Source organism: Canis lupus, chromosome 9 (genome assembly GCF_011100685.1).
Source record: "Canis lupus familiaris isolate Mischka breed German Shepherd chromosome 9, alternate assembly UU_Cfam_GSD_1.0, whole genome shotgun sequence".
Classification (NCBI taxonomy): Eukaryota; Metazoa; Chordata; class Mammalia; order Carnivora; family Canidae; genus Canis; species Canis lupus.
In genome coordinates, this window is record NC_049230.1 from 14311965 (window position 1) to 14337975 (window position 26011).

The 26011-nt window shown below is 37.6% G+C and overlaps 1 protein-coding gene across 13 annotated transcripts in view; it reads left to right on the top strand.

Annotated features, from left to right (window-relative positions):
* Positions 1 to 24953, top strand: part of BPTF (bromodomain PHD finger transcription factor) — a 154552-nt gene extending 129599 nt beyond the window's left edge. For 8 of the 13 annotated variants that reach the window (XM_038546826.1, XM_038546837.1, XM_038546830.1 and 5 more), the window contains 6 exons: positions 5205 to 5539; positions 8373 to 8546; positions 9309 to 9501; positions 10357 to 10441; positions 16266 to 16452; positions 22781 to 24953. In XM_038546826.1, the coding sequence (XP_038402754.1) occupies positions 5205 to 5539; positions 8373 to 8546; positions 9309 to 9501; positions 10357 to 10441; positions 16266 to 16452; positions 22781 to 22817 (1011 nt within the window). In that variant the 3' untranslated portion in view covers positions 22818 to 24953. Of the gene's footprint in view, positions 1 to 5204; positions 5540 to 8372; positions 8547 to 9308; positions 9502 to 10356; positions 10442 to 16265; positions 16453 to 21975 lie in introns of all 13 variants that reach the window. The other 5 variants (XM_038546831.1, XM_038546836.1, XM_038546839.1 and 2 more) reach the window with 2 other exon arrangements.
* Positions 24954 to 26011: the final 1058 nt, after the last annotated feature.

Sequence of the window (26011 nt, forward strand, 5' to 3'; positions counted from 1 at the left end):
CGAGCTGCAAAACAGTGTCGAAGGATAGGAAATAAAGAGTTGCCCATTAAATAAGACACATTCCTCCTTGAGTTGTTTATTCTTTTTTTTTTTCACTCCTTGAGTTGTAACTATCCTATAGGCATTGCTAATTCTTCGCTTGCTTGGGGGAGTTCATTGAAAAATGAAAGAGGACATCTATTCACACATATTTGAACAGCTTCTTAAGAGAAAAGTAGGTTATCTGAATCATTCCTGGAAGTACTTTGTATATTTTAAGATGAGAATTTTAAAAATTGATCAGCCCAACAACTGACATTATACAACTCTGAAACATGAGGGATCTTCTCACTAAAGTCAGAAACTAGATGACAATGCCAAAAACTCTGAAAATTATTTATCACTTCTGAAAATTTCTAGCTACTGTCTTAAATAAGATAAAATTCTGGAGTGCCTGGGTGGCTCATTCGGTTAAGTGTCTGACTTGGGCTCAGGTCATGATCCTGGGGTCCTGGGATTGAGCCCTGTGTCAGCTCTCTGCTCGTGAGGAGCCCGCTTCTCCCTCTCCCTCTGTGATCTCTCTCATTCTTGCTCTCTCTCAAATAAATAAAATTCTTTTAAAAAAGGATAAAATTCTTATTGTATGATATTATTATGTCAAAATCCAAAAAGAAAAATTTTATTTATGAGAAATTTCAGGGAGGTGGTCACACACTAGATACATGTTGAGACTTATTATAAGCATTGTGAAAGTGTTATAAACAAAGAGTCAATTCACAGTAGCAAATATTCCCTCTCACCTTAAGATCCACTTCAGATAAAAAAATTCTTTTTTTTGTAAGATTTTTTAATTTATTCATGGGAGACACAGAGAGAGAGAGGTAGACACAGGCAGAGGGAGAAGCAGGCTCCATGCAGGGAGCCCGACTTCGGACTCGATCCCAGGTCTCCAGGATCACGCCCTGGGCTGAAGGCGGCGCTAAACCACTGAGCCACCCAGGCTGCCCAATATAAAAAATTATAATGTGAAAAAGGAAACCACAAAAATATAGAAGAAAACAAGATGGTCATTTTTGTAATCTTAGAGTGGGGAAAACCACTCCTGCACATTACAAATTTCAAATGTCAAGAAGAAAAGAGATTTTATGAGAAGAAAATGTATCTAGGAAGAAAGAAAATACCATAAGCAATATTGAAAAACCCGGGGATCCCTGGGTGGTGCAGCGGTTTGGCGCCTGCCTTTGGCCCAGGGCGCGATCCTGGAGACCCAGGATGGAATCCCACATCGGGCTCCCAGTGCATGGAGCCTGCTTCTCCCTCTGCCTGTGTCTCTGCCTCTCTCTCTCTCACTGTGTGACTATCATAAAAAATAATAAATTAATTAATTAAATAAAAAAATATTGAAAAACCGGTATCAAACAGGAAAAAATGTTCTGACATTAATGACAGAATTAGTAATCGTAAAATTTAAAGAGCTCTTAAGTCAGTAAGGAAAAGGTGAACATTAAAATAAGAAAAAGAATAAATAGTTAATTAGATAATGGAAATCCTATCACAATATATACATATATCAAGTCTCTACAATGTATACTTTAAATACCTTGCAGTTTTGTCAGTGATCCCTCAGTTATGATGAAATTTAAAAAAAAAAAAACTAGTACAAGAATGTGTAAGACATACAAACAAGCAGTTTTCAAGTTTAAAAATGCCAAATGCCAATAAACATAAAAAGATAGTCAACCTAAATACTAAGGAGTGAAATGAAAATACTGTTTTTTTCTAGATAAAATGTCCTATATTTCTAGAGAACATTGTATCAGTGTCTATCAGAAGACTCTAAAATGTGGACATTCTGATCCATAATTTCACTTCTAGAAACTCATGTAAGAAACAGGATATATGAGCAAGGACATAATGAATGTTTATAATAACAAAAATTTGGAACCCGCCTGACATCTGCAGAGATTGGTAATCAGTGTCTCTCAACAGAAGCACTTTGGGCCCTTTAAACAGGCCAGGTATTTACACACTGTAGGAAGTATAGCATTGGGTACTAAATGCTAGTATCATTACTTTCAACCCAAAAAATGACTTAGTCCTCTCCACCTATGTTCTCAAATACTCAGGGTATTAGCACCACCCTCCGCTGGAATCACTGGATTAAATACATTTGGGCATGTCCACACAATGGACTGCCATTTTAACAAAATCATGTGTGTAGGATTGGTCCTTTTTGTTTTTACCTCTTCGGAGAAATTCTCAATGATAAATGCTTGCATGAAAAATTCATGTTGCAGAACAGTATATATAATGTGACTTATCCATTCAGTTCACTCACCAGGTATTTATTTAATATCCAGCATGTGTCATATGCTATTCTCACTCCATATTCTGCACACAGTGGAAGAAATTTAATAGTCTATATTCTGAACATATAAATAATTTGGACATATGCATTCAGTTGTCTTTCCAAGTAATTACCTTGGCCAACAAATAAATATAATATGTAAGTCAATGTGACTCCCAAAGATTACCATTTTAAAATAATTTTAGAATATATCTTATATATATTATTTTAATATATGTATTCATCTGTATAAACATAATTTATACAGAAGTGAAATCACACTGGAGAGACAACATATACTGAACGTTTTTCTGCATTCTATGCAGTCATTTAAAAAAATTTAAGATTTCATTTTATTATTTATTTGAGAGAGTGAGAGGGAAAGGGCATAGGCACAGGGAGCTGTCAAGCCGAAGGAGAAGGAAAAACAGACTCTCCTCTGAGCAGGGATCCCGATGCAGGGCTGTATCCCAGGACCCTGGAATTATGGCCCAAGCCAAAAGCAGGGGCTTACCTGACTGAGCCACCCAGGTGCCCCTAAAAATATTTCTGCTGTAAACATCTTACAGGTGGTCTTCTTGATAGTATATTATATAATCTAATAAGAAAGAAAATGTATTTATACTTTGTAAGAAAGATGATGTCCAGCACTATTTTAACTAGTAGAATTTATGGCTAAAATACTTTGCTTTGAAGAGCAATATTCAAATCTTTGTGTACCAGCATATTTTTAAAATAATTTTTGGGATGCCTGGGTGGCTCAGTGGTTGAGCTGTCTGCCTTTGGCTCACAGCGTGATCCCAGGATCTGGGATTGAGTCCCACATCAGGCTCCCCTCAAGGAGCCTGATTCTCCCTCTGCCTGTGTCTCTGCTTCTCTCTCTGTGTCTCTCATGAATAAATAAATAAAATCTTTAAAAATAAAATAATTTTTAATTATAATTTTCTTTTTAAGATACGTGATTGATCCTTTATGTTCTTGTATGATTTCTACTTATCTCTCTTCTTGGTTAAATGGGTTATTTTTTAGAGCAGTTTTACATTTACAGAAAAATTATGCAGGAAGAGTTCTTGTATACTGTTCCTCTCCCCCATCCCAACACCCCAGTCTCCTCTGTTACCATCTTGAATTAGTGTGTCAAACTCATAACCCTGAGATCGAGAGCTGCATGCTCTACCAACTGAGCCAGCCAGAACCCCCACCCTACTATATCATCTTGATTTTTCTAAAATCTGTTTCATTATGTTATAAACACATCATATTAACTAGGAAAATGACACCCAAGGTTTACTTTCTTCCCTCAGAAGAAGTTTAGACTTTCTTTTTAGAGAAGGGTTGCTGAATAGTTGTACAGCTTACTTTCTCACTTACAAGACTATCTAGATGGTAGATGGTAGACTCGTTAAACCGCTAGACCATTCAGGTTTATTAGAATTTTTGTGATGTTGACAGGACTCCTGACTGGCTCAGTTAGAGTATGCGACTCGATCTCGGGGTCAAGTTCGAGCCCCACGTTGGACATAGAGATTGCTTAAAAATTTTTTTGGTGTGTAATTTTAAAAGCTCAGTGATTGGGGATGCCTGGGTGGCTCAGCGGTTTAGTGCCTGCCTTTGGCCCAGGGCGCGATCCTGGAGTCCCGGGATCGAGTTCCACGTCGGGTTCCCGGCATGGAGCCTGCTTTTCCCTCCTCCTGTGTCTCTGCCTCTCTCTCTCTCTCTCTCTGTCTATCATAAATAAATAAATTTAAAAAAAGAATTAAAAAAAAAAGCTCAGTGATTTATTTATACCAAGTTTGGACATGGATGCCAATGACAATGGCTTTATTTCCTCTAGGGAAATAATCATCATTTCAAAGAATAAGTTGTGGCACTAGATAACAAAGGTGTGTCTATAAAGTATTTCACATGAAGAGATGTAAGGATTTTAATTTATGTCAAAATGTATATTGATAAAATAGCTTTCCCTGCATTCTAAATTCTAGACATAACTGTCTCTCATTCAGCTTTTTTTTTTTTTTTTTAAGATTTTATTTATTCATGAGAGACCCAGAGAGAGAGAGAGAAAGAGAGGCAGATACACAGCCAGAGGGAGAAGCATGCTCCATGCAGGGTGCCCAACGTGGGACTCGATCCTGGGTCACCAGGGTCATGCCCTGGGCTGAAGGCGGCGCTAAACCGCTGAGCTACCCAGACTGCCCTCATTGAGCTTTTGGCTGATCAGAACACATCTTGAGTATCATGTTCAGTTCATGTTGGGTCTCACTCTAAGGACACAGACAGAGAGCAGCCAAAAGAAAGCAGCCAGTGGGTGAGGACACTTGAAACCCCATTCTGAGCAACAACTGAAATAACCAGGACACAGCATGGGCAAGCCAAGTGAGGGCACTGTTTTCTGAAACTTGGTCATCTTTCTGTCAGATCTTCTTTGAAGATAGCTAGTGGCTTTTATTTATTATATAATCTTCACCTTATATTCCTAGTTGTTTTGATTGGGTTTTTTTTTTTTTTTTTTTTTAAAGATTTTATTTATTTATTCATGATAGTCACACAGAGAGAGAGAGAGGCAGAGACACAGGCAGAGGGAGAAGCAGGCTCCATGCACCGGGAGCCCGATGTGGGATTCGATCCCGGGTCTCCAGGATCGCGCCCTGGGCCAAAGGCAGGCGCCAAACCGCTGCGCCACCCAGGGATCCCTTGATTGGGTTTAAAGTATAGTTAGGATGCTACGATTACTAACCTCCCTCACACTAGGCTGGACTGTGCAGCTGCTCAGACAAGGGTGGTAAGGTCAGAAGGAAGGTCATGTAAAGTCCTTTGGCCAAGTCATGCATTTACAGAAGTTGAATGACAGTCTTGTCTTGTCTTTAATTGACAACAGGAAGAGCTCAAGAGAGACTTGAAAATTAAGAAAGAAAAAGACATGGTGCAGGCCACAGCAGTAGCGGCTACATCGCCTGCAGCACCACCTGCGCCTCCAGCCCCTCCGCCTTCACCCCCGCCTCCGCCTCCCCCGCAGCACACAGGTCCCCTGTCCACGGCCACAGCCACAGCCACGGCCACACTGCCTGTGGCTTCCCAGAAGAGGAAGCGAGAAGAAGAAAGAGACTCAAGCTCCAAGTCCAAGAAGAAGAAAATGATCTCTACTACCTCAAAGGAAACTAAGAAGGACACAAAGCTTTACTGTATCTGTAAAACGCCTTACGATGAATCTAAGTGAGTAGATCTTTTTGGGCTCTAGTTTATTTTCTTAAATGTTTAGCTGTTAAATTTCCAGTTGTGAAGAAAATGAGTGTATTGGTAGCAATGTCAATGAAAGTAGTTGAAAGTAAGGGTAATGATGTTCCTTTGTGGTCTTGTATCTGATGTTCTTAAACTCGACCCTAGAGAAGTCAAAATTTTGTATTTTATGTGTTCATGATTCATGTTTGTTCATCATATTCTTTTCTGTCAAAAACAAGCTTTCTGTTGCTCTTTTGCTTTTTCCTCTTCTCTCTGGATTAATTCCAAATCAATCCGTAATCCTGTCTAGAGAAGGAGGTATATTATTGCTGCCCAAAGTTGAAAGCATCTTTTCTGGAATCTGTTCACAACCTTATGATTACATCAAAACTTAGAGACTGTCTGACTATGAATGGTGCACAAGGTTTCAAATTTGAGTGGTTTTGTTTTTTATTGTTTAATTTTAAGCAGTTCTGTGTTTTTTGTATTGGGATACTGAAATTTAATACTATTTTTGTCAGAGTTCCCACTTTCTTTTTGGGGACAAAAGCCAGAGTGCTCTTTTCACTCAGTCTTCAAGAATGGCACTGAAATGTGTGATAATAAAGCATGGCAGCTGGAGGCTGTTTTTGACTGTTGTGACTTGTATTTGGTGATATATACAAGATTTGAGAAACACTAATCCATTAATGCAGTTTCATTTTTTTATCATTATCATTCAACAAAGTATTAAGCTTTCATTTTGAGCATTTAAATGTAGGCCAGCTTTTTAAAGCCAAGGTTCGCTACAGTGTTTTTTGCAGTACCAAAAAGTTTGATTGTGCTAAACACGGATGATTAGAGTTAGCCATGCTTAATATCTGCCTTCACTGGATGCCTAAAAAGTTTATAAAATAAAATTGTGATCTCTTCAATGACATTTTAAGTTGCAACATTGAAGCTGCTTTGGCAGTGTTATTTAAAATTATAACCAGGTGCTCGATCAACATTCTTTGTTGCTAGATTTAGCTGTGTGTTGAATTAAACACTTCAGTTTTAGCATCTTCCCTTTTCGTTGTCTTTATTGGAAATGATAGATAATGTGCAGAGTGGGGCCCTGCTAAATGATTTTCCCCTTAGTCTAATACACATGCCTCCCTTTAAGCAAAAGAATATTTAATTATTTACAGAACAGAACAGAATGTGATTTACTTGCTTTACAAAAATATCTGTTTATGGACTTTAAAAACTTAGACTTCTTTGGCTTATTTAAAATATTCAGATCACAGAAATTTATTTCACACACAATATTTTTGTCATACTTAAAGCCGCATAAAATGAGGTACACGTGAACATATGTTGCAACTTTTACTGCATTTTACTGCAACTGCCTCATTTTCCTGTGGGTATTTCATATTTTTCATGTTGTTACTGAAATTTCAGTATACCAGGTTCATTCACTCCCTGTCTAGTTAGGATGAATTAGTGTATTTTAGGAGTATTTTGTGATCTCTTGTACCAAACTAGGCTGGTTTGGGAATCTAGTGAGAATGACTACAACTTGAAATTCGAGCCCTGAGCTTATGTCCAGAACACATAGCCCGCCATCTGTTGAAGGCAACATACGGAAACACCTTGAGGGCCCAACCCCACCTGTGGCAGTGAAAATCATGCAGGAATCCAAATTCAAAAGAAAAAAATTAATGGGAATAGGATGAAGTATACAATCATATATTATTTCCTACATTCATATGACAGGTTAGTTTGAGGACTACTTCCATTTCTCTAGGTCAATCTACCAAGAAACACTTTGATAGAACCGTGTCAGGAAGGCCAGTCTGATCCTTTGTGATTCACACTAATTCTTGCTATGATTTTTACATGACATTCCTACATAGCTCCTGTCAGCACTTTTATATACACTCTGTTTGTCATAGAGACATCTTTCATCTGTTCTGTCATTTGGGATCTTATATTACAAAAGCCATGAGTGTTAACTAGATGTGATTACCCTCAGTAATTACTGCACTTGTACAGCCCTACCTCGCCAATTACAGTGGAATGTCTTGCTGTTTTTGCTACCAATTCTTATATCACACTCCACGCTGTGTATCCCCCATTTTGAATTGAAGCAGTTCCTTACCAATTAATTAATCTGGTCACGCTCCACATTGTCACATACATTACATTGAAAAACTGGCCCATGTCATAATCTGTTAAAATTAAATTAAATTCCCATGTTAATTTAGAAAACTTAGAAATTGAATTACTACATCTGCCTTTCTTAGATTTCTTCTTCATATCATATTTTGACCATTTATCTTCTACATCTGGCTGACCTGCATGTTCCTTGTAGTGTAACTTTTACTTGGTGTTTGCGCTTTGCTTTGTTTTCAATTTAAACTGTGAGATACATTTTCAAACCTATCTAAGAAATAGCCCTGAATTTGAAATGGCTTCTGTGGCATAGGTTTGACAGATGTAAGTCTTTGATTCTTTGGCTTTGGTTTTTGTGCCTGTTCCAGTTTTACACACATTCATTAAGAGGGAGACATTACCATCAGTGTGTTGTTTATTTTTTCAAATTTCAGTATGTTTTTAAAGATCCATATTTCACTAAACAGTGTATTTGTTGAAATTGATGTGAGTGATTTTATGTTTCCACACTTGATACAGTGTCAGATGCTGTAGTTTGCCAAGGATAGAAAGGTTGGATGCAGGATGTTTAGCTGACTCATTGCAGAAAGTTATCCTGTAAGAAAGCGAATCAGGACAGGGAAGACAGATTTAAGTATCATGCAGCTCAAAATGACAATTACATTGTCATTTTCATTGTGAATACTTTTAGGTTCTATATTGGCTGTGATCTTTGTACTAACTGGTATCATGGAGAATGTGTTGGCATCACAGAAAAGGAGGCTAAGAAAATGGATGTGTACATCTGTAATGATTGTAAACGGGCACAAGAGGGCAGCAGTGAGGAATTGTACTGTATCTGCAGAACACCTTATGATGAGTCACAGTGAGTTCTGATAAGAGCATCATATTTAATAATTTAGGAAGCCAAATTGCTCTGACTGGTTATTTATTTTAAAATAAAAAGCAAGATATTTTTCTGCATATATTATACACTTACATTCCAAATTCCTTTCCAATTTTTTTTCTCTTTTTTCCCTCTTTACCTCCCCTTCAAAATTTATGTTGCTTCATAGTGAATGTTTGAGATGCATTGGGAAAAAAAATATGGTTTAATGGTAGACTTGATTCTTCAATATGTAACATAGAAATTAATGAGATTAAAATAGCCTGACTTGTTTGGACTTTATCAGTGTTTGAAATGGTGCTTTATTGTAGGTTAGGGGAAAAAATCACTAATTCAGTATAAGTTCTGAGACTCTGTTATTAGCTTGTAGGATTTTGAACACCTGGTTGGGTGGCCAATACGAGCTTCCCATTTGATACAGTACTAGTTGAAAGATTTTTGGCTTTATTTCGTTTTGAGCTCTAAAGACAATTAAATATTTTGCATTTTTCTTCAGATTAGTTCTCCAATATTCCACAGTGTTCTTAATAAACTTTTAATGCTTGTTCTTAACATCAGAAACACTAAATTAACACATTTGAATGTCAATCTGCAAAAGTATTAAAACGATTGTAATACTAAACTATTTTATACCCAGAGTTAGAATCTTTTCAGGTGCATGTTTTATCACTTTTTAAAGTAAATTATAAGCAATGTGATCCCATCTGTTTTGAACTCACATTTCCATTTCGGATCTTGCAGATTTTATATTGGCTGTGATCGGTGTCAGAATTGGTACCATGGGCGCTGCGTTGGCATCTTGCAAAGTGAGGCAGAGCTCATTGACGAGTATGTCTGTCCACAGTGCCAGTCAACAGAGGATGCCATGACAGTGCTCACACCGCTAACGGAGAAAGACTATGAGGGTTTAAAAAGGGTGCTTCGTTCTTTACAGGTGAGAAAACTCTCTGTGTGTCGTGTTTGAAGAGGAAGTCAAGCAGCGTGACTTTGGATTCATTTCTAGGGTTTGAACCTTCCAGTCTCAGAGTCTGTGATTATTTCCTGACTCCCGACGAGGCTAGTGAAGTCTCGAGACTCTTGTCCTTCACATGACAATATTATGAGGTTAACCGTATTCACACAGGAGCTCACTTGTTCCTAAGCTAACACTTGTATTTAAAATTACTCACTTTTTAAACCTAGATTTAATTTTTAAAGAAAAGTTTACCTCACCACTATAAATTGAACAGTTTCATTAAACTTTAGTGAGGGGAAGCCCAGCTGGCTCAGTAAGAAGAGCAGGCAACTCCTGATCTTGGAATTGAGTCCGAACCTGCATTGGGTGTAGAGATTACTTAAAAATAAAATCTTGAAGAGAAAAAAAAAATTTTTTTTGAACAGCGGTCTCCATATGTGGGTCAAGTTACTTAATTGCATGTCTCTGCCACCTCATTATCATTAGTCAGTAGTGGTAACCATTCCACACTTTGAACTTATTCCACTCCACTTTTATAGGTAGCAGGTTGTCATGTTAGGGATAAGAATACAGATTTCGGACTTCTAAGTAGTGCTTCACTGCCCCAGCGGAGGTCCTCAGACCACTCTTTGAGAATCATTAATGCAAAGTATGCTCACCTGAGATGATTTATGTCTAGAGCAAAACTCCTCTAAGTATAAAATAATTTCATCTCTCAGGTTTAAAACTGACTTCTGGAGTTAAGGGTTGATTGATACAATAACTCAGTTGGGAAACATAAATGAAATTTCTATTTCTACCTGACAATAATGTTGTTTTCTGCCCCCATTATAGGCCCATAAGATGGCCTGGCCTTTCCTTGAACCAGTGGATCCTAATGATGCACCAGATTATTACGGTGTTATTAAGGAACCTATGGGTAGGTACTTGAGTTGAGTATGGAGTATCTTTAGATCTCAACAGATATTTGCCATCCATGAGACTGATCTGTTGTAAGGATGTGTTGAGCGAGGCTGGTGGAAGAATAAATTAGTGTGGTAACTTGTAGGATAAATTGAGAGTGTGTATTAACATTTAACTCTGCATTCCCTTGGTGCACTGGGATCAAGTCCTGTGTCAGGTTCTCTGCTCAGCAGGGAGTCTGCTTCTTCCTCTCACTCTGTGTTCTCCCTCTCTCTCAAATAAATAAAAATCTTAAAAAAAAAAAAGTATTTCAAAAGCTAAGCATTTTTTAAATGAGAAAGATTTTTTTTTTTAAGATTTTTATTTGTTTATTCATGGGAGACACACACAGAGAGGCAGAGACATAGGTAGAGGGAGAAGCAGGCTCCCTGTGGGGAGCCCGGTGTAGGATTCGATCCCAGGACCCCAAAATCACAACCTGAGCCAAAGGCAGATGCTCAACCACTGAGCCACCCAGGTGCTCCTAAATGAAGAGGATTTTACAGTGTATTTAGAAGTTGCTAAGAGAGCTACCTGAAAAATTCTCATCACAAGGAAAAAATTTTTTTACTATATATGGTTGGTGATAGATGTTAATTAAACTTGTTGGGTAATCACTTTGCAGTATATATGAATGTCAAATAATTATGTGGTACACCTAAAACTGATACAATGTTGTATGTCAGTTATATCTCAGTGTTTTTTTTTTTAAGATTTCTTTTTATTTATTTATGATAGACATAGAGAGAGAGGCAGAGACACAGGCAGAGGGGAGAAGCAGGCTCCATGCCAGGAGCCGGACGTGGGACTCTATCCCGGGACTCCAGGATCGCACCCTGGGCCAAAGGCAGGCACGAAACCACTGAGCCACCCAGGGATCCCCAATATCTCAGTTTTTAAAAATGAGAATGGTTTGTTTGATGGCAACTTCAAAGAGGGGGGAAAAACATGAAGGGGAGATAAGTGAGGGCTACTTAAAGCTATCTGAAAAATAACCAAGTAGCCATTACCTCTGTTCTGATGTTGAAAGTAGAAGCTAATCCTCCTACATATTTTAGATTGGTATAATTATTTTGAGATACTATGTGGGGATATTTATTTAAATAGATAATTCTACTTCTAAACATAATGGAATTGTAGAAAATCTAGGAAATAAAAGAAATCCCATTTTGGTGTGCAGTGTGTATGTGTGTGTGTGTGTCTGTCTGTGTTAAAATTGAGATCATATGATAATCTGTTTGAGGGGTGCCTGGCTGGGTCAGTCAGGGGAGCATGTGACTCTTGATCTTGGGGTTGGGAGTTCGAGCTCCATGTTGGGTATAGAAACTACCAAAATAAGTAAATTTAAAAATATTTTTATATAATCATCTGTTTGACAAACATGTTCCTGTGTCATTAACCTTCAATAACATGACTTTAAGGGCTTTTTATAGTCTGTGAATTGAATATACCTTACTTATTTAACCGAAATTCTTTCTGGTCTTTTTCTTTTCTTCTTTTTTTTATACCACCAAGGTAAACATCCTCTTATGTAGTCGGTATGTACAGGAAGATAATACAGATTTCCAAGACATACTGTTGAAAGAAGAATCAAAGTTACAGAAAAATACCTAGGTTTCAAACAGCAAACAGTTCTGTATTTTCTTAGTATATGTACTGCTGAAGCAAGCACACAGTTCTGTATTTTCTAAGGGAACATAAATATATTTAGAAATGCATAAAAGAGTTCTACAAAGATACAGACTAAATTGAAAATAGTAGTTTCTCTTCAGGGAATGAAGGAGCCAACAAGATGAGCAGCTTTATAAATTTTCTTAAGCAGAAATGGGGTTATGAATAAACCATGTTTTATAGTATACTTTATAAACCTGTCAGTACCTTTTTCATACCATGTGAAAATACATGGTATAGACCTACATCATTGTAAGCATATGCCATTAAGATAATCACCCCAATTAATGGGTTTTTCACTGTGGAGTTTTTGCTGCTATAAGCAACACTTCTGTGAACATCTTTGTTTATGAATCTGCCTGCACTTGTTTGTTTTCTGAGGAGAAATTCCTAGAATTAGAATTTCTGGGTCAGGGATCCTTGGATGGCTCAGCGGTTTAGCACCTGCCTTTGGCCCAGGGCATGATCCTGGAGACCCAGGATCGAGTCCCATGTCGGGCTCCCTGCATGGAGCCTGCTTCTCCCTCTGCCTGTCTCACTCTCTCTCTCTCTTTTTCATAAATAAATAAATAAAATCTTTAAAAAAAAAAAAGAATTTCTGGGTCAAAGGATATATATATACTTTTTAGCCTTTTGGGTTTTTTTTTTCTTTTTAGCCTTTTGATAAATATTTCCAAATTGCACTTCTGCACATTGAACCAGTTTCCAATAATAGTGTATATATGTATCCTTCCCTCTCTACTCTTGAAAACACTGTTATCATACTTTTTATTTCAAAATATTATGGTGTACAGATTTTACAGAGGTGTAGAGTGTGAGTATAAAATGTACTACCACTCATACTCTGTCTTAGAGGTAATCACTGAAAATAGGCTGATGTGTTATTTTTAATTTTTGCTAATTTGTATGAAGAAAGTGGTTCTTTGGCTTTGCATGACTTCAGTAACTAGTGATATATGCTTATTGTTTGAATTTTATGTGAGTTTCCTATTTATGTATTTTACGCATTTTTCTCTTGTGATATTCATATTGTTGTCAGTGTTCCTTAAGGTCTCTTTATATACCAAGTACCTGGGTGACTCAGTGGGTTGGACATCTGACTCTATTTCAGCTCAGGTCTTAATCTCAGGGTCATAAATTTAGGCCTTGAATTGGGCTCCACACTGGGCATGGAGCCTACTTAAAAATAAAACAAAGTTTTATACTGATTTGGGGGGGGGGCATATGATTTTTTGTTTTTAATTTTAGAGAGGGAGAAAGAGTGTGCAAGCAGGGGGATGAGCAGAGGGAAGGGGACAAGCAGACTCTGCTGAGTGCAGAGCCTAATGCAGGGTTCAATTCCACAACCCTGAAATCATGACCTGAGCTGAAATCGAGAGTCAGACACAACCTACTGAACCATCCAGGCTCCCTGGCATAAGATCTTTTTAAATGTTTTTGGATTTAAATCTGTTCATCATTATGAATTCTGCTTGTGGAATCATATTTCAGTCCTTTGTCCTTCCCCAGATTTATAAATATTCACTTATACGTTCTCCTAGGGGTTTAAAGAAAATTGTTTATTTGAAAAAGAAAGAGAACAAGTACACAAGCAGGAGATACAGGGAGAGGGAGAGGGCATCTCAAGCAGACTCCACCCTGAGTGCTGAGCCTGATGTGGGGCTCTGCCCTGCAATCCTGAGATCACAACTGTGCCATTCAGGTGCCTCCCTAGTACTTTCTTTCTAAGGGATATCTAATTAAGTTGGAATCACAAAATATGGGATCCCTGGGTAGCTCAGCGGTTTAGTGCCTACCCGCTGCCCAGGGCGTGATCCTGGAGTCCCGGGACCGAGTCCCACGTCAGGCTCCCTGCGTGGAGCCTGCTTCTCCCTCTGCCTGCGTCTCTGCCTCTCTCTCTCTCTCTCTCTCTCTCTCTCTCACTGTGCCTCTCATGAGTAAATAAAATCTTTAAAAAAAAAAAAAAAGGAATCACAAAATGTTCGTGTACATTATTAAAATTATCTAGGCAGTAAGTACCCAGAACTTAAGTGCAAAAACGATGTGCTGTGTTAAGTGTTTACTCTTTCCTGTATAGCTCACTGGACCTACTACACACAGCAGATGTGCCCAAGTCTTGCTTGAAGTTTCATCAAGCATGTTGGCTAAAGTTTTTCCCGTTATTTACATAAACTGGAACCATCAAAAATGCATGTGTACTTGTGTCAAGATATATATAACATGGGTGCCTGGGTGGCTCAGTTGGTTTATCATCTGATTCTTGATTTCAGCTCAGGTCATGATCTCAGAGTTGTAAGATGGAGCCCCATGTCAGGCTCCATGCTCAGCATTTCTCTGCTTATTCCTCCTGCTTCTTGCTCCTCCCCCTGCTGGCACTCTCTCACTCTTTTTTCCTTCTCTCAAATAAATAAGTAAATCTTTAATATAAATATATATATATTATTTAATATCCATGATTCAGTGTTTAATTACACTCACAATGTTATATCTTTTAGTACTTTTTATGGTTTTCATTGCTGTCCTTAAGTTTTAATTTACCCAGAATTTGTTTGGCATTAGTGTGAGGTAGAATTTTTTTCTTCAGATATGTGGGCAATTGCTTCAACCCAATTTATTAATGAACTTTTTCTTCTGCTTATTAGAAAAGACATCTTCAACTTATATAAAATTCTTATACTGAACACAGTTAAGTCTGTTCCTATTTTGAGTATAGTTCTGTTACGGTTTGTGTCATCCTGCACAGTGCCATACTTTTCCATTATCACAGCTTTATAATATTTAATGTCTGATAGATTAAACTCTCTCCTATTATTTCTATTTTTAATTGTTTCTTAGAGGGGCCCCTGGGTGGCTCAGTTGGTGAAGCATCTGCCTTTGGCTCAGGTCATGATCCCAGGGTCCTGGGATCAAGCCCCACGTTGCTCTTCCTGCTTCTCCCTCTTCCTCTGCCTCCTGCTCCCCCTACTTGAGCTCTCTTTCTACCAAATAAATAGATAAAATAAGGAAAAAAATATAAATGCTGCTTAAGATATTCTTGGACTTGAAAGTTATTTTCTCAGGGTGCCTGGGTGGCTCAGTCAGTTAAAGTGGCCAACTCTTGATTCGGCTCAGGTCATGATATCAAGGTCCTGGGATCAAGCCCTGTGTCGAGCTCCACTCTCAGTGGGGCGTCTGCTTGAGGATTCTCTCTCCTTCTGCCTCTCCCCCCACTTGAATACTCTCTCTCTCTCTCTCTCTCTCTCTCTCTCTAAAATAAGTAAATAAATCTTTTTAAAAAATAATTTTCTCAAATTCTAAAATAACCATTGAGATTTTGTTTGGAATTGTGCTATCAGTCTGTCAATCCTACATCACCAGCTTTTTACTCTCCCAGGTTTTTATGTGAAATTGTATATGAATTTTCCTTTAAACGCAGCTTATTCCGAGGACTTACTGTTATTTCAGGTCGATTTAGCTCAGTGTATTCCAAAGCACTTACCTATTTACCACCTGAATTATTGGTCATTTCTGCATACTGCCTGTACTATTAACATACCAATATTTTTATTCGTATCAGCCAATATTGTCCCTTTAAGTAGACACTTTATGTCCTTGCCACCATAAGTTTTAAGTCAGTATTACTTGTGTCCAATATAAGGTAACAATAAAAATTAATAAAGGAAACAAAATGATGTTATTAAAGTCTAATACAGGTATCACAAAACCGCAAAGATTTTTTTGTTCATAATTTTGGATTCTCTCTTCTTCTTTGTACATGTAATATAAATCCATAATTGTTTGCATGTAAAAATGTATTGTACTTAGATGTATATTGATGGTGTTGATGTAGCTTCTTTTATTTCAACCCAGCTGAATAAAGAGCTATTCTCTGTAGTTAACTGAAAATAAAAGTGCCTTCATAACACTAGCCAAGATTTATATTTTAGACTCCTCCAATCAAAACCAGAATTGGAGAAGTGCTCCCATTTTCTTCATGAATTGCTTTATAAATAGTTTCCAGTGGTCAATCAGCTTGGTTTAAGGACTGTTTGAGCAGGAAATATATTTTCTTGTTAATCAGGACTGTGATCAATATTCACATTGGAGCTGCCTTAAAACTTTGAAAATGTTTTACATTTTGTGTTTTTAAGACCTTGCCACCATGGAAGAAAGAGTACAAAGACGATATTATGAAAAGCTGACGGAATTTGTGGCAGATATGACCAAAATTTTTGATAACTGTCGTTACTACAATCCGAGTGACTCGCCTTTTTACCAGTGTGCAGAAGTTCTTGAGTCCTTCTTTGTACAGAAATTGAAAGGATTCAAGGCTAGCAGGTGAGCAAAAATGTGTTCAGTGTTCTAAATTAATCTAGCTCCTCAAACTCTTTATACTGTTTTGTCTAGGGAATCAACCAGTGCTGTTTATGGCCAGTTTGATCCTTGGAATCAAGAATCTTTAAAAAAAAAAATCAAGACTCTAGCATTATGATATTCCACCAAGGGCAAGAAGACAGACTCAGTAATGAAAAATTGAGTTTGTGGTCTGCTTAAAATTAAAGTTATTTTTTAAAATAAGAAAGCACTTACCAGATGCTTACAGAAGGTAAGATGCTATCTTAAATGCCATGGCCAGGGTGCCTGGCTGGCTCAGTCGACTCTTGATCTCAGGGTCATGAGTTTCAGCCCCACGTTGGGAATAGAGTTTACTTAATCTTAAAAAAAAAAAAAAAAAAAAAAAAAAAAAATATATATATATATATATATATATATATATATACACACACACACATATATATAATACATAAATACATATTTTTATATTATTTATATTTTTTATTTTATAAATATATATTATTATATATACATATATTTTTTCTTTAAAATGTATATATAAGTAATATGAAATATGTATATAAAATATATATATATATATTTTTTTTAAATGTATGTGCCATGGGACACATACAAAAGTAGTAGTAAGACCGAACTCTTGCCTGTTGAGTTTACAAAAGCAAGAAAAAAAATGACTGTTTGATAGGGTAGAGTTAGAGGAAGACCAGGAGGAGAGATTTAAGTACCTTTCCTTAATTTGTTTGCTATATCTTTGAAATCATAAAATGTTTTATTTTTCTGCATATTTTTCCTGTGGGCAGAACTAGGCTTTAAATCCACAGACCTTTCTGTTGAACCTCCAGTAACATAGAAGCATTGAGCAACTTGCCATGATATTCCGATGTAGCACCTTCTGCCTTTGTGTCTGTACTTCAGTCCCCACTTCTCAAGCCCATGACTTTCTTCCTTCCAACAGAAGCCTGTTCTCCTTTCCAACTGCCACCACTTTGTACCTCTGAGATTCACTACTCACCATCCCCCCCATTCACCAACTTGCATGCTTGATCCTCTCTAGATATTCAGATTGGGTTGGTCTTGGCTGGTTCAGGATCTGGGCACCTCTATTATCTAGTGAACTCTGCTTATTAAAACGTAAGAATCAGTGCTCTGTTTATTTTCCTCTGAGGACAGTCCATGGGGTGTTGTCTCTCTCCTTGTCCTGCAACAAGGTAGATCAAGAACTACGTTTTAGAATCACTTTACATAAACTAATGGTGAGGGTCAAGCCCAGGAATCAAAAAGTATAGGCAAGGAAGAAAGGAAACCAGGTGGGTAGGCAAGCTCTAGACCAAGAATGAGAGAGTTTACAGAATCTCTGAAACTGTCCCATTTGTATCATCTCCTTTCTGTTAACCCATTAGCTGTAAAACCTAAAATGAAAAAAGATTTACTCAGTATGATGAAGTTCTTAGTAAAATAATAATAAAGGGATAAAAAGAAATAAACTCAGAATATGAAAAGAATACGGTGAAAGTTAGCTGATGAAATTTTATAGATTCTAGAATATAGAATTCAGATAAAAGAAGATTGGCTGACAGAGCAGGGACACCACTGCCCAGACACCTCCTACAGTGCCCTTTAGAAGAGGTAACAGGTTGCTGAGCAGTAGAACCACTGAGAGCCTCCAACATATAATAGAAGGCGAGAGAGGAGTTAACTGAAGATCTGTATATGGGCTAGTAACCCTTCCTAACCCGAGTACAGACCTGTGCGAAAGCCCATAGAACTGAGAGGTCTGGTCTAGGAGGTTCTTCCCTTAAGAAATGGAATAAACTGTCTATAGAGAACTAGAGTAGACAAAAGAGAATTGGACCCAGAATAAAGACCCCTGGTTTCTAAGAGTTGGTTGCATCCACAGCCCTGTCACCTTTAAGTTGTGGCTCTCCATGGGGATAATTTGCACATACACCCCGCCACGGGCTATTTAGCAATGCCTGGAGACACTTGGCTGTCATACTTTAAGAGGTGTAGCAAGTAGTGCTGGCATCTAAGAGTTAGAGTCAGAGATGCTGCTAAACATCCTCAATGCACAAGACAGCCTCCGCGCCCCACCCCCCCCCCATCAACAAAGAATTATCCGGCCCCAAAATGTCAATAGTATTGAGATTGAGGAACCCTGATCTAAGGCAACACTGGCCAGTCAGCCCTACACACATACATTGGTCTCTGCGGGCACCTGTCAAGTCCTTTAACTTACTCTTCTTAAGTTTGAACAGACAACCAGGGATAGCCAGATGTGTAAGAAAAGCTTGCAGTGTGGGCAGCCCCAGTGGCGCAGCGGTTTAGCGCCACCTGCAGCCCAGGGCGTGATCCTGGAGACCCTGGATCGAGTCCCACATCAGGCTCTCTGCATGGAGCCTGCTTCTCCCTCTACCTGTGTCTCTGCCTCTCTCTCTGTGTCTCTATGAATAAATAAATAAAATCTTTAAAAAAAAAAAAAAAAGAAAAGAAAAGCTTGCAGTGTAAAAGAGAAAAGTCAAGGTATAGCAGAAGAATAAATTCCAGAGAAAACAAAAGAGAACTTGAAAAAAAGCAAAGCAAGCCTCGGATGTGGGTGGCATCCTACCAGAGGCCACAGGGCTCCCTCTCCTGGCCATCTCTCTCTTTAGGGCCCTGCTTGTGCCAAGTTGATGGGGGTTATTTTTTTTCCCCATAAAGGGCCTGTATGCCTCCCATGCTGCTGAGACCCCAGGGCAAGAAGGGAAAAAAAGGTTTTCCAAAAAACTGCATCTAAATCATGTCTCAAGAGAAATTTTAGAAGATAATTGAATCTAGGGGTGCCTGGCTGGCTCCATTGGTAGAGCGTGCAATTCTTGGTCTTGGGGTTGAGGCCCACATTGAGGGTAGAGTTTACTTAAAAAAAATCTTGAATCTACAAAATGGTGAACTGGAAAAGAATGATCATGATCAGGAAGGGGCGCCTGGGTGGCTCACTCAGGTGGTTAAGCATCTGCTTTTAGCTCACAAGCCCCACATCAGGCTCCCTGCTGAGCAGAGAGTCTGTTTCTCCTTTCCCCGTCTGCCCACTTGTGCTCACTCTCTCCTAAGTAAATAAAATCTTTCAACAACAACAACAAAACCAGGAAGAGTGGCTAGAAAAAAAAATCTAAACTTACTATAAGCAGTGAAAGTTAAAATCGAGGACTTTCTCAGTGTAAAGGACAAGAAGACAAGTAGATAAAAAAATATGAGAGGAAAAAATGTACTACAGCATATCCAGTATTCACTTAATGGAAATTCCAGAAAGGAAGAATAGAGAAAACTGAGGAGAGGAAATTATCAAAAGACTAATGTGAGAAAATCTCCCTGAGCTGGTGAGAGGCAGAAGACTTAAAATCCAGGGAAAACAAATTCATTCATTCAGCAAATTGAGACCCTACTGTATGTCTTATATATTGAATCCTTGTGGAGCTTACATTCTTATGGAATAAGGAGATGGAGTGGGGTATGAAATGATGAGGACAGTTTATAAACATAATAAGTCAGCTGGACAAATGGAAAAAAAAAGTCCATTCTGCATATACATCACTGTAAAAACCCCAGATGCCAAGGATAAAAGAAGCTCTTCTCAGAATTTCTAAAGAAATGTGCAACAACTTTTAAAGTAACAAGAATTAGACTGGTATCAGACTTTTCTCTAACAATATGGAATGCTGAAGGGCTTTGGAAGAATGAATCTAAAAGGTTGAGGTGGGATCCTTGGGTGGCTCAGCGGTTAAGTGTCTGCCTTCAGTCCAGGGCATGATCCTGTAGTCCCAGGATCAAGTCCTGCATCGGGCTCCCTACATGGAGCCTGCTTCTCCCTCTGCCTGTGTCTCTGCCTCTCTGTGTCTCTCATGAATAAATCAATAAAATCTTTTTTTTTTTAATTTTTATTTATTTACTTATGATAGTCACAGAGAGAGAGAGGCAGAGACACAGGCAGAGGGAGAAGCAGGCTCCATGCACCAGGAGCCTGATATGGGATTCGATCCCGGGTCTCCAGGATCGCGCCCCGGGCCAAAGGCAGGCGCCAAACCGCTGCGCCACCCAGGGATCCCAAAATCTTTAAATAAAAGTTTGAGGCAAGAATTTCAGCCTAAAATTCTGTGTCCAACCAAACAATCAAATGCAGGAGTAGAAAAATACATCTTCAGTCATGGAAGGACTCATAAAGGGGCTCCTTCCCATGCAGCCTTTCATAGCAAGTTATTTTAAGATGTGCACTAGCAAAATAAAGAAGCAAATAAGAAAACAAAAGATCTTGGGTCCAAGAAACAAGAGGTTCAAGAAAACAGTATGAATTACTGTGACCCAGGATGACAATTGCAAGGCAGGCCAGTGCAGCAAGCAGTCCAAACAGGAGCAGGAGAATGGAACACTCCCAGTAGGAAGGTGTCTGAGGGGAGAAATGATTCTTACATTAGATAATTAGCTTAAGAATGTTAGAAAAAAATAAAAATAAAAAAAAAAAAAAGGATGTTAGTGAGGAAAAAATGAAAGGCAATTCAAGATTCCATCAAAAACATAAAATTGTATAGGAATGCTAAGAATGCCCTCTCAGCAAAGGAGCAGGTGCCACAAGGGGAAAAGATATTTACACAGTCCTCATAATGTAAACAATACATTGATTTTCAACTTTTAGAATCAACCTATAGACAAAGCACAAAAAGATTTAATTTAAAATTAGAAGTAAAACTTAGATTCAAGAAGAGAAGCAGGAAAATGGTTATGTGAGCTTTGTTCTCATTTGCCGTAACAAGATTTAAGCAATATAAAGTTGATAAAACAAGAAATAGTATAAGAAATCTACCTACCCAAGAACTGAAGTTCAAAGGAATTGATCCTAGGGAGCCTGGACTTCAGGTTAGTAAAGTTTTCAGACAGAGGACCACAACTTACTTTAAATCTCTCCCTGTTTTCTGTTTATACCTCAGGCAATTCTTCCTCCAATTAAATTTCTGAAATGGGTTTTTTAAATTGGAAAGGCTTTAGTCTTTGGTGGAAGGCGGGGGGGCTTGAATCCCACCCTGCTACCAGGCTTGCAGGCAGAACCCACAGTGGGGATGAGAGCAGCTGCCCAAGGAGAGGAGAGGAGGCCCAGGGGCAGGGTCTGCACAGTACAGGGGCCGCTGAGGAGAGCCTGTCACCTAGTTAGTTTTTGTAGCTTTTTATTTTTTTTTTAATTTACATAATTTTCATTAAGAAACATGTGAGCAAATTGAAAAGTTTGCTCAATTCTATGATATGAAATAAAATGTGAGGAGATTTTAGGGAAGTTTTGTTGATTTCCAGGTTTAAGGCAGGATGAAACCTTAAGCAGCCATTCATTGAAATTTGATTGATTTATGGGTTTCCAATATTTCCATTGCCATATTTTCCCCATTTTTAATTTATGGTCTCCAGCATTGTTTACACATTATTTTCATTACTGTACTTTGTTATAATTCATCATTTATACCATCCATGTTCTTTCTTTTCTTACAGATTCTGATATCTTTAGTCTGAATTTTTAACTGGAATCAGAACTGGATGTTGGGGTCACTCTTTCTTTTATTGCACCACGTGATTACCTAATTCAAAATTGCCCCCCAAAAGTTCATATTAGTAATATAATTTTTTTAATGTTGAAAATATATGTATAGTAGTAAACCGTTTATTCTAGCAGCCATGTTGAACAATGTATTTAAGAATTGTAAACTCTTGGAATACTGTATTTATATACACTATTGCAATAGACCATACTTTGACATAGTTCTGGTAACTGTACAGTAATTTGGTTTTACTAACGAAAGTTGTGAATAAAACTGTGAAACTAGAAAGGAGACTTTCTGGACTTTAATAGAAAAATGTGATTTTAATACTGCTATTTCTTTTTTTAATATAATTTTTTCTTCATATTCCCCAAATCAATGTAAATAAGCATGCACACACACATACACACACACGCGTGCGCACACACCTTTACCACAATGGTAATGCTTCTGTAAATGTTTCTATCTGTCCCTCTGGCTAAAAGTGTGTAATCTTTATTAGATGAAAAAAAAATATATATATATATATATATTTTAATAATGGCCTTTTCCAGTGAACTATCATGTTTCAGTGTACAGTGAAAATTTCTATTTTAGTTTAAAATTTTCTTACTTGCTCTCATATATTTGCTTGCCAAGGGTGAATGAAAGAACATGGCTGCTTCCCCCAGACAGACCGACCTTGGCATCCGCATAAAGCATCATTGTTTTCAAAAATGAAGGGTGCTTAATTGTTCCCTTTTTTCTGTATTCTGTAGGTCTCATAACAACAAACTGCAGTCTACAGCTTCTTAAAGTTCAGCGTGTTAACCTAACATAAAACACGGCAAGAATCTGGTTGTCTGAACTATTTTAAATTAAGGAGCCAGATGTTTTTAGTCAGGTTATCCTGACAAGACTTGACCTAAACTTCGTTTTTATTGGTCATAACAGTCCAATTATATTCTTGGCCAATTTTGTCCAACGGACAAGGGAAAAGCAAAGTCAACGACACCATTATCTTGTCAAGATCAAATGGTTTTACTATTGTGGCAGAAGCGGGAAAACTTTGTTTATTGAAAAAAAAAAGAAAAAAGAAAGCAAGAAAAAAAGATAATATGGGGTCAAGTGTAACTCCATGGAAATGCCACGTCTGCTCTTCAGTGAAGAAGCTGGTTTAGAGTCTCACAGAAAACTTTTGACTGTATTTATTTATTGTTGCAAAAAAGACGCTTTTTTATTGCTGCCCTCATTTGTCAGCTAATTATTTTTTCTTATAAAATCCAGCCCCGGTTACACGTAATCCATTCTGTATCTTATCATGATTCCTGTAGGTAAAAGTACAAGACGACCTCTAGATGTCTTTTCTTTCTATGAAAGGAGCTGCTATGTACACATGTGCACACACACACATACACACACACACACAACTGGGAATCAACAATGAGTTTATTGTTCATGGTAGATAAAAATTAAGCTTGCATAAAGGTTGGGCTAAGTGGTCCCGGACTACAGACTCTGTTGCCTTGAATATAACAGTACAATTTGTCATTTACTCTGCACCAGGCTAAACTGAGTAAAAATCTATTTGAAGGTATCTTGTTTGTAAACATTTGTCAGATTCTAATTTTTTTCTTTTTGTATTAAAATTCAACTATGGATGTATATGAAACAAAATAAATGGAGATCATTTTTCTCCCACAGATGGTGTCTTTGAATGTGCGCTAATGATATCTGTAAGCCTCTGAGGGGACAGGGGAGGGCTGTAAGGTAAAGAAAAGGCTGAAGAATCTAACCATACCTGGGTTTCACCTGGGTTTCTCCAGGACAGTAAGGGCCCTTCACTTTACAATTCCCAGCCCACTGTCATCACATCAGAGAAGACTCTTCAGGGGTGCTAATCCTGTTGCATCAATTGATCGTACTAATAAAAACAGTAATGTGGCAAAATACACATTGCCTTCATCTGTCCATTATACCAGGCAAATTATCAGTTACAGACAGCTACTTATATTTCATGAAGGGCATTTTTTAAGTTACTTCATCCATTTTGTATTTTTTTGTTGGTTGGTTAAATTATTTGGGTTTTTTTTTCCCCCCACATGAGAAAAAATGGCGTGAGCAGTAGGAGAAAAATGGAAACAACAGAGGCAGGTGTATTTTGCATGTTTTTCCTTTAGGTGTTCTAACCTTACACATTGTATGACTGCATTGTAATAATAGCTTCTGTAAGATCTGCCATAGTTGGTTTATGCAGCTTTGCAAAAGTTTTACTAGATTTTGCACTAATTCATATTAGCTTTGTCCTACCAATTTCTGGAGTTTGTCAAATCATGGTTTTTTTTTAAAGTTTCCTTCTGTTTAGTATCACCCTGCTATGCAAAACCTTCCCCAGACCTTAGTTTCTTGAAAGAAAGATGTTGCTCCAATTCCCAGTTCTTCCTTATCACAGACTCAGGTGTGCAGGTTATTCTGGGTTAATTTTATCTCATGAAGCCCATTACTTTTTGTACATAAAATGTCACTTATAAACCTCTGCTTACAAACTTAAAGAGACTAACTGCTCAATATGAGAACATGAAGACAAAGTTTTTGCTTAAAATACTAACATGGAAGTAGTCAAATGCAGGTTATTTTGTCCTTTTACTTTTAAAAAATGTTACCTATTGTATGCACTGTGCTGATGCAAGAATCCTACATTTTAATGAATTTAAAATCATTCTGCATCTCGTCACATCACAGTATTTCTGTACTATTTATTCATATATATAGAGAGAGATATAGATATATATGGGCTTAATCATTTACAACTTGTTGCGGCAAGAACTTTCCTACCTGTAGGCAATAGATTGCTATGTTTTTAAAAGATTGTGGCAAATTCTAAACAGCAATTCTTTTTGTACGTAATAGGACATTTCATCCTAGAAAAATAAAGTAATGTTTTTGACATTGGATCTGGTGCAGTTTCTAATGAAACAGTGTTTTGGTTGGTTAATATATTTTCTGTAGCCGTTGGCATTGCCGAATTGTACCAAAAAGGTAAATTTTATGGGAATCCTCAGACTAGGAAAATATTAATTTCATATGTATATTTAATAGTATAAAGCCTTTTGCAATTTCTAACACCAAATAGACATTTTATAGTTTTATCAACTACAGAGATTTAATCTTTCAGAAGTAATTTTTGAAAAACATACATTCTTATAACACATAATGAGTTTCAAAGCTGCTTTTCTAGGAGTATTCTTTGACAACCTCCTGCTATTCACTAAGATATACATATTGACAGCAATTTTCCTTTGAATAATCCAAGTAGTAGAATGCACATTTGTGATATGCAGTTAGGATTTTTCTACCCAGACTTTGGGCTTGTAAATACATGTAATTTGCATCAGTAGATTTCCTTGACTAAAAGTATTATCGGTGCTTGTTATGTTCCATCTGCCAAGTTCACAATCCTTGAAAACTTTTCATAATAACTATTTTCATAATACTGGGAAGGCTTTTTTCTCCCAGTCTCCAGAGTCTGGAGGATTTGTATTTTAGTTAATGTCCCGCAATAGGTTAAAAAAAAAAAAAAATTGTGAACTTTCAGAGATCTTTTCTAAAGTAAAACAACTGTCTTTATATTTCAAATGGCCTGGAGTGTTATTTAGAGACCCTGACATTTGCTGTTTCTAATCTACCTTCCCAGAATCTGTAAATTGAGGTTCTTTCCCTATTTGTATTCATCTGTATTTTTTTTTTTTTTTGATATTAAAGAGTCAGCCTGGTGGTGACCTTTTAAACGTGCACAGTCAGGCTGAGCTAGATAGAGCTCCAGGGTTATTGCAGCTCCCGCTCTGCAAGGTGATTGAGGCTGTTCCCTGGAAGCCTCCAGTTTCTCGTCCTGAAAGAGAGAATGGTGCTATCTCATGGGCAGAGCGTCTCGTGTTTGAGGGGAAAGAGCCAGCTGAGAGGTATTTTTAATCACCTGAAATATCCTGGGGGTACTCCTGGGTACTTCAAGC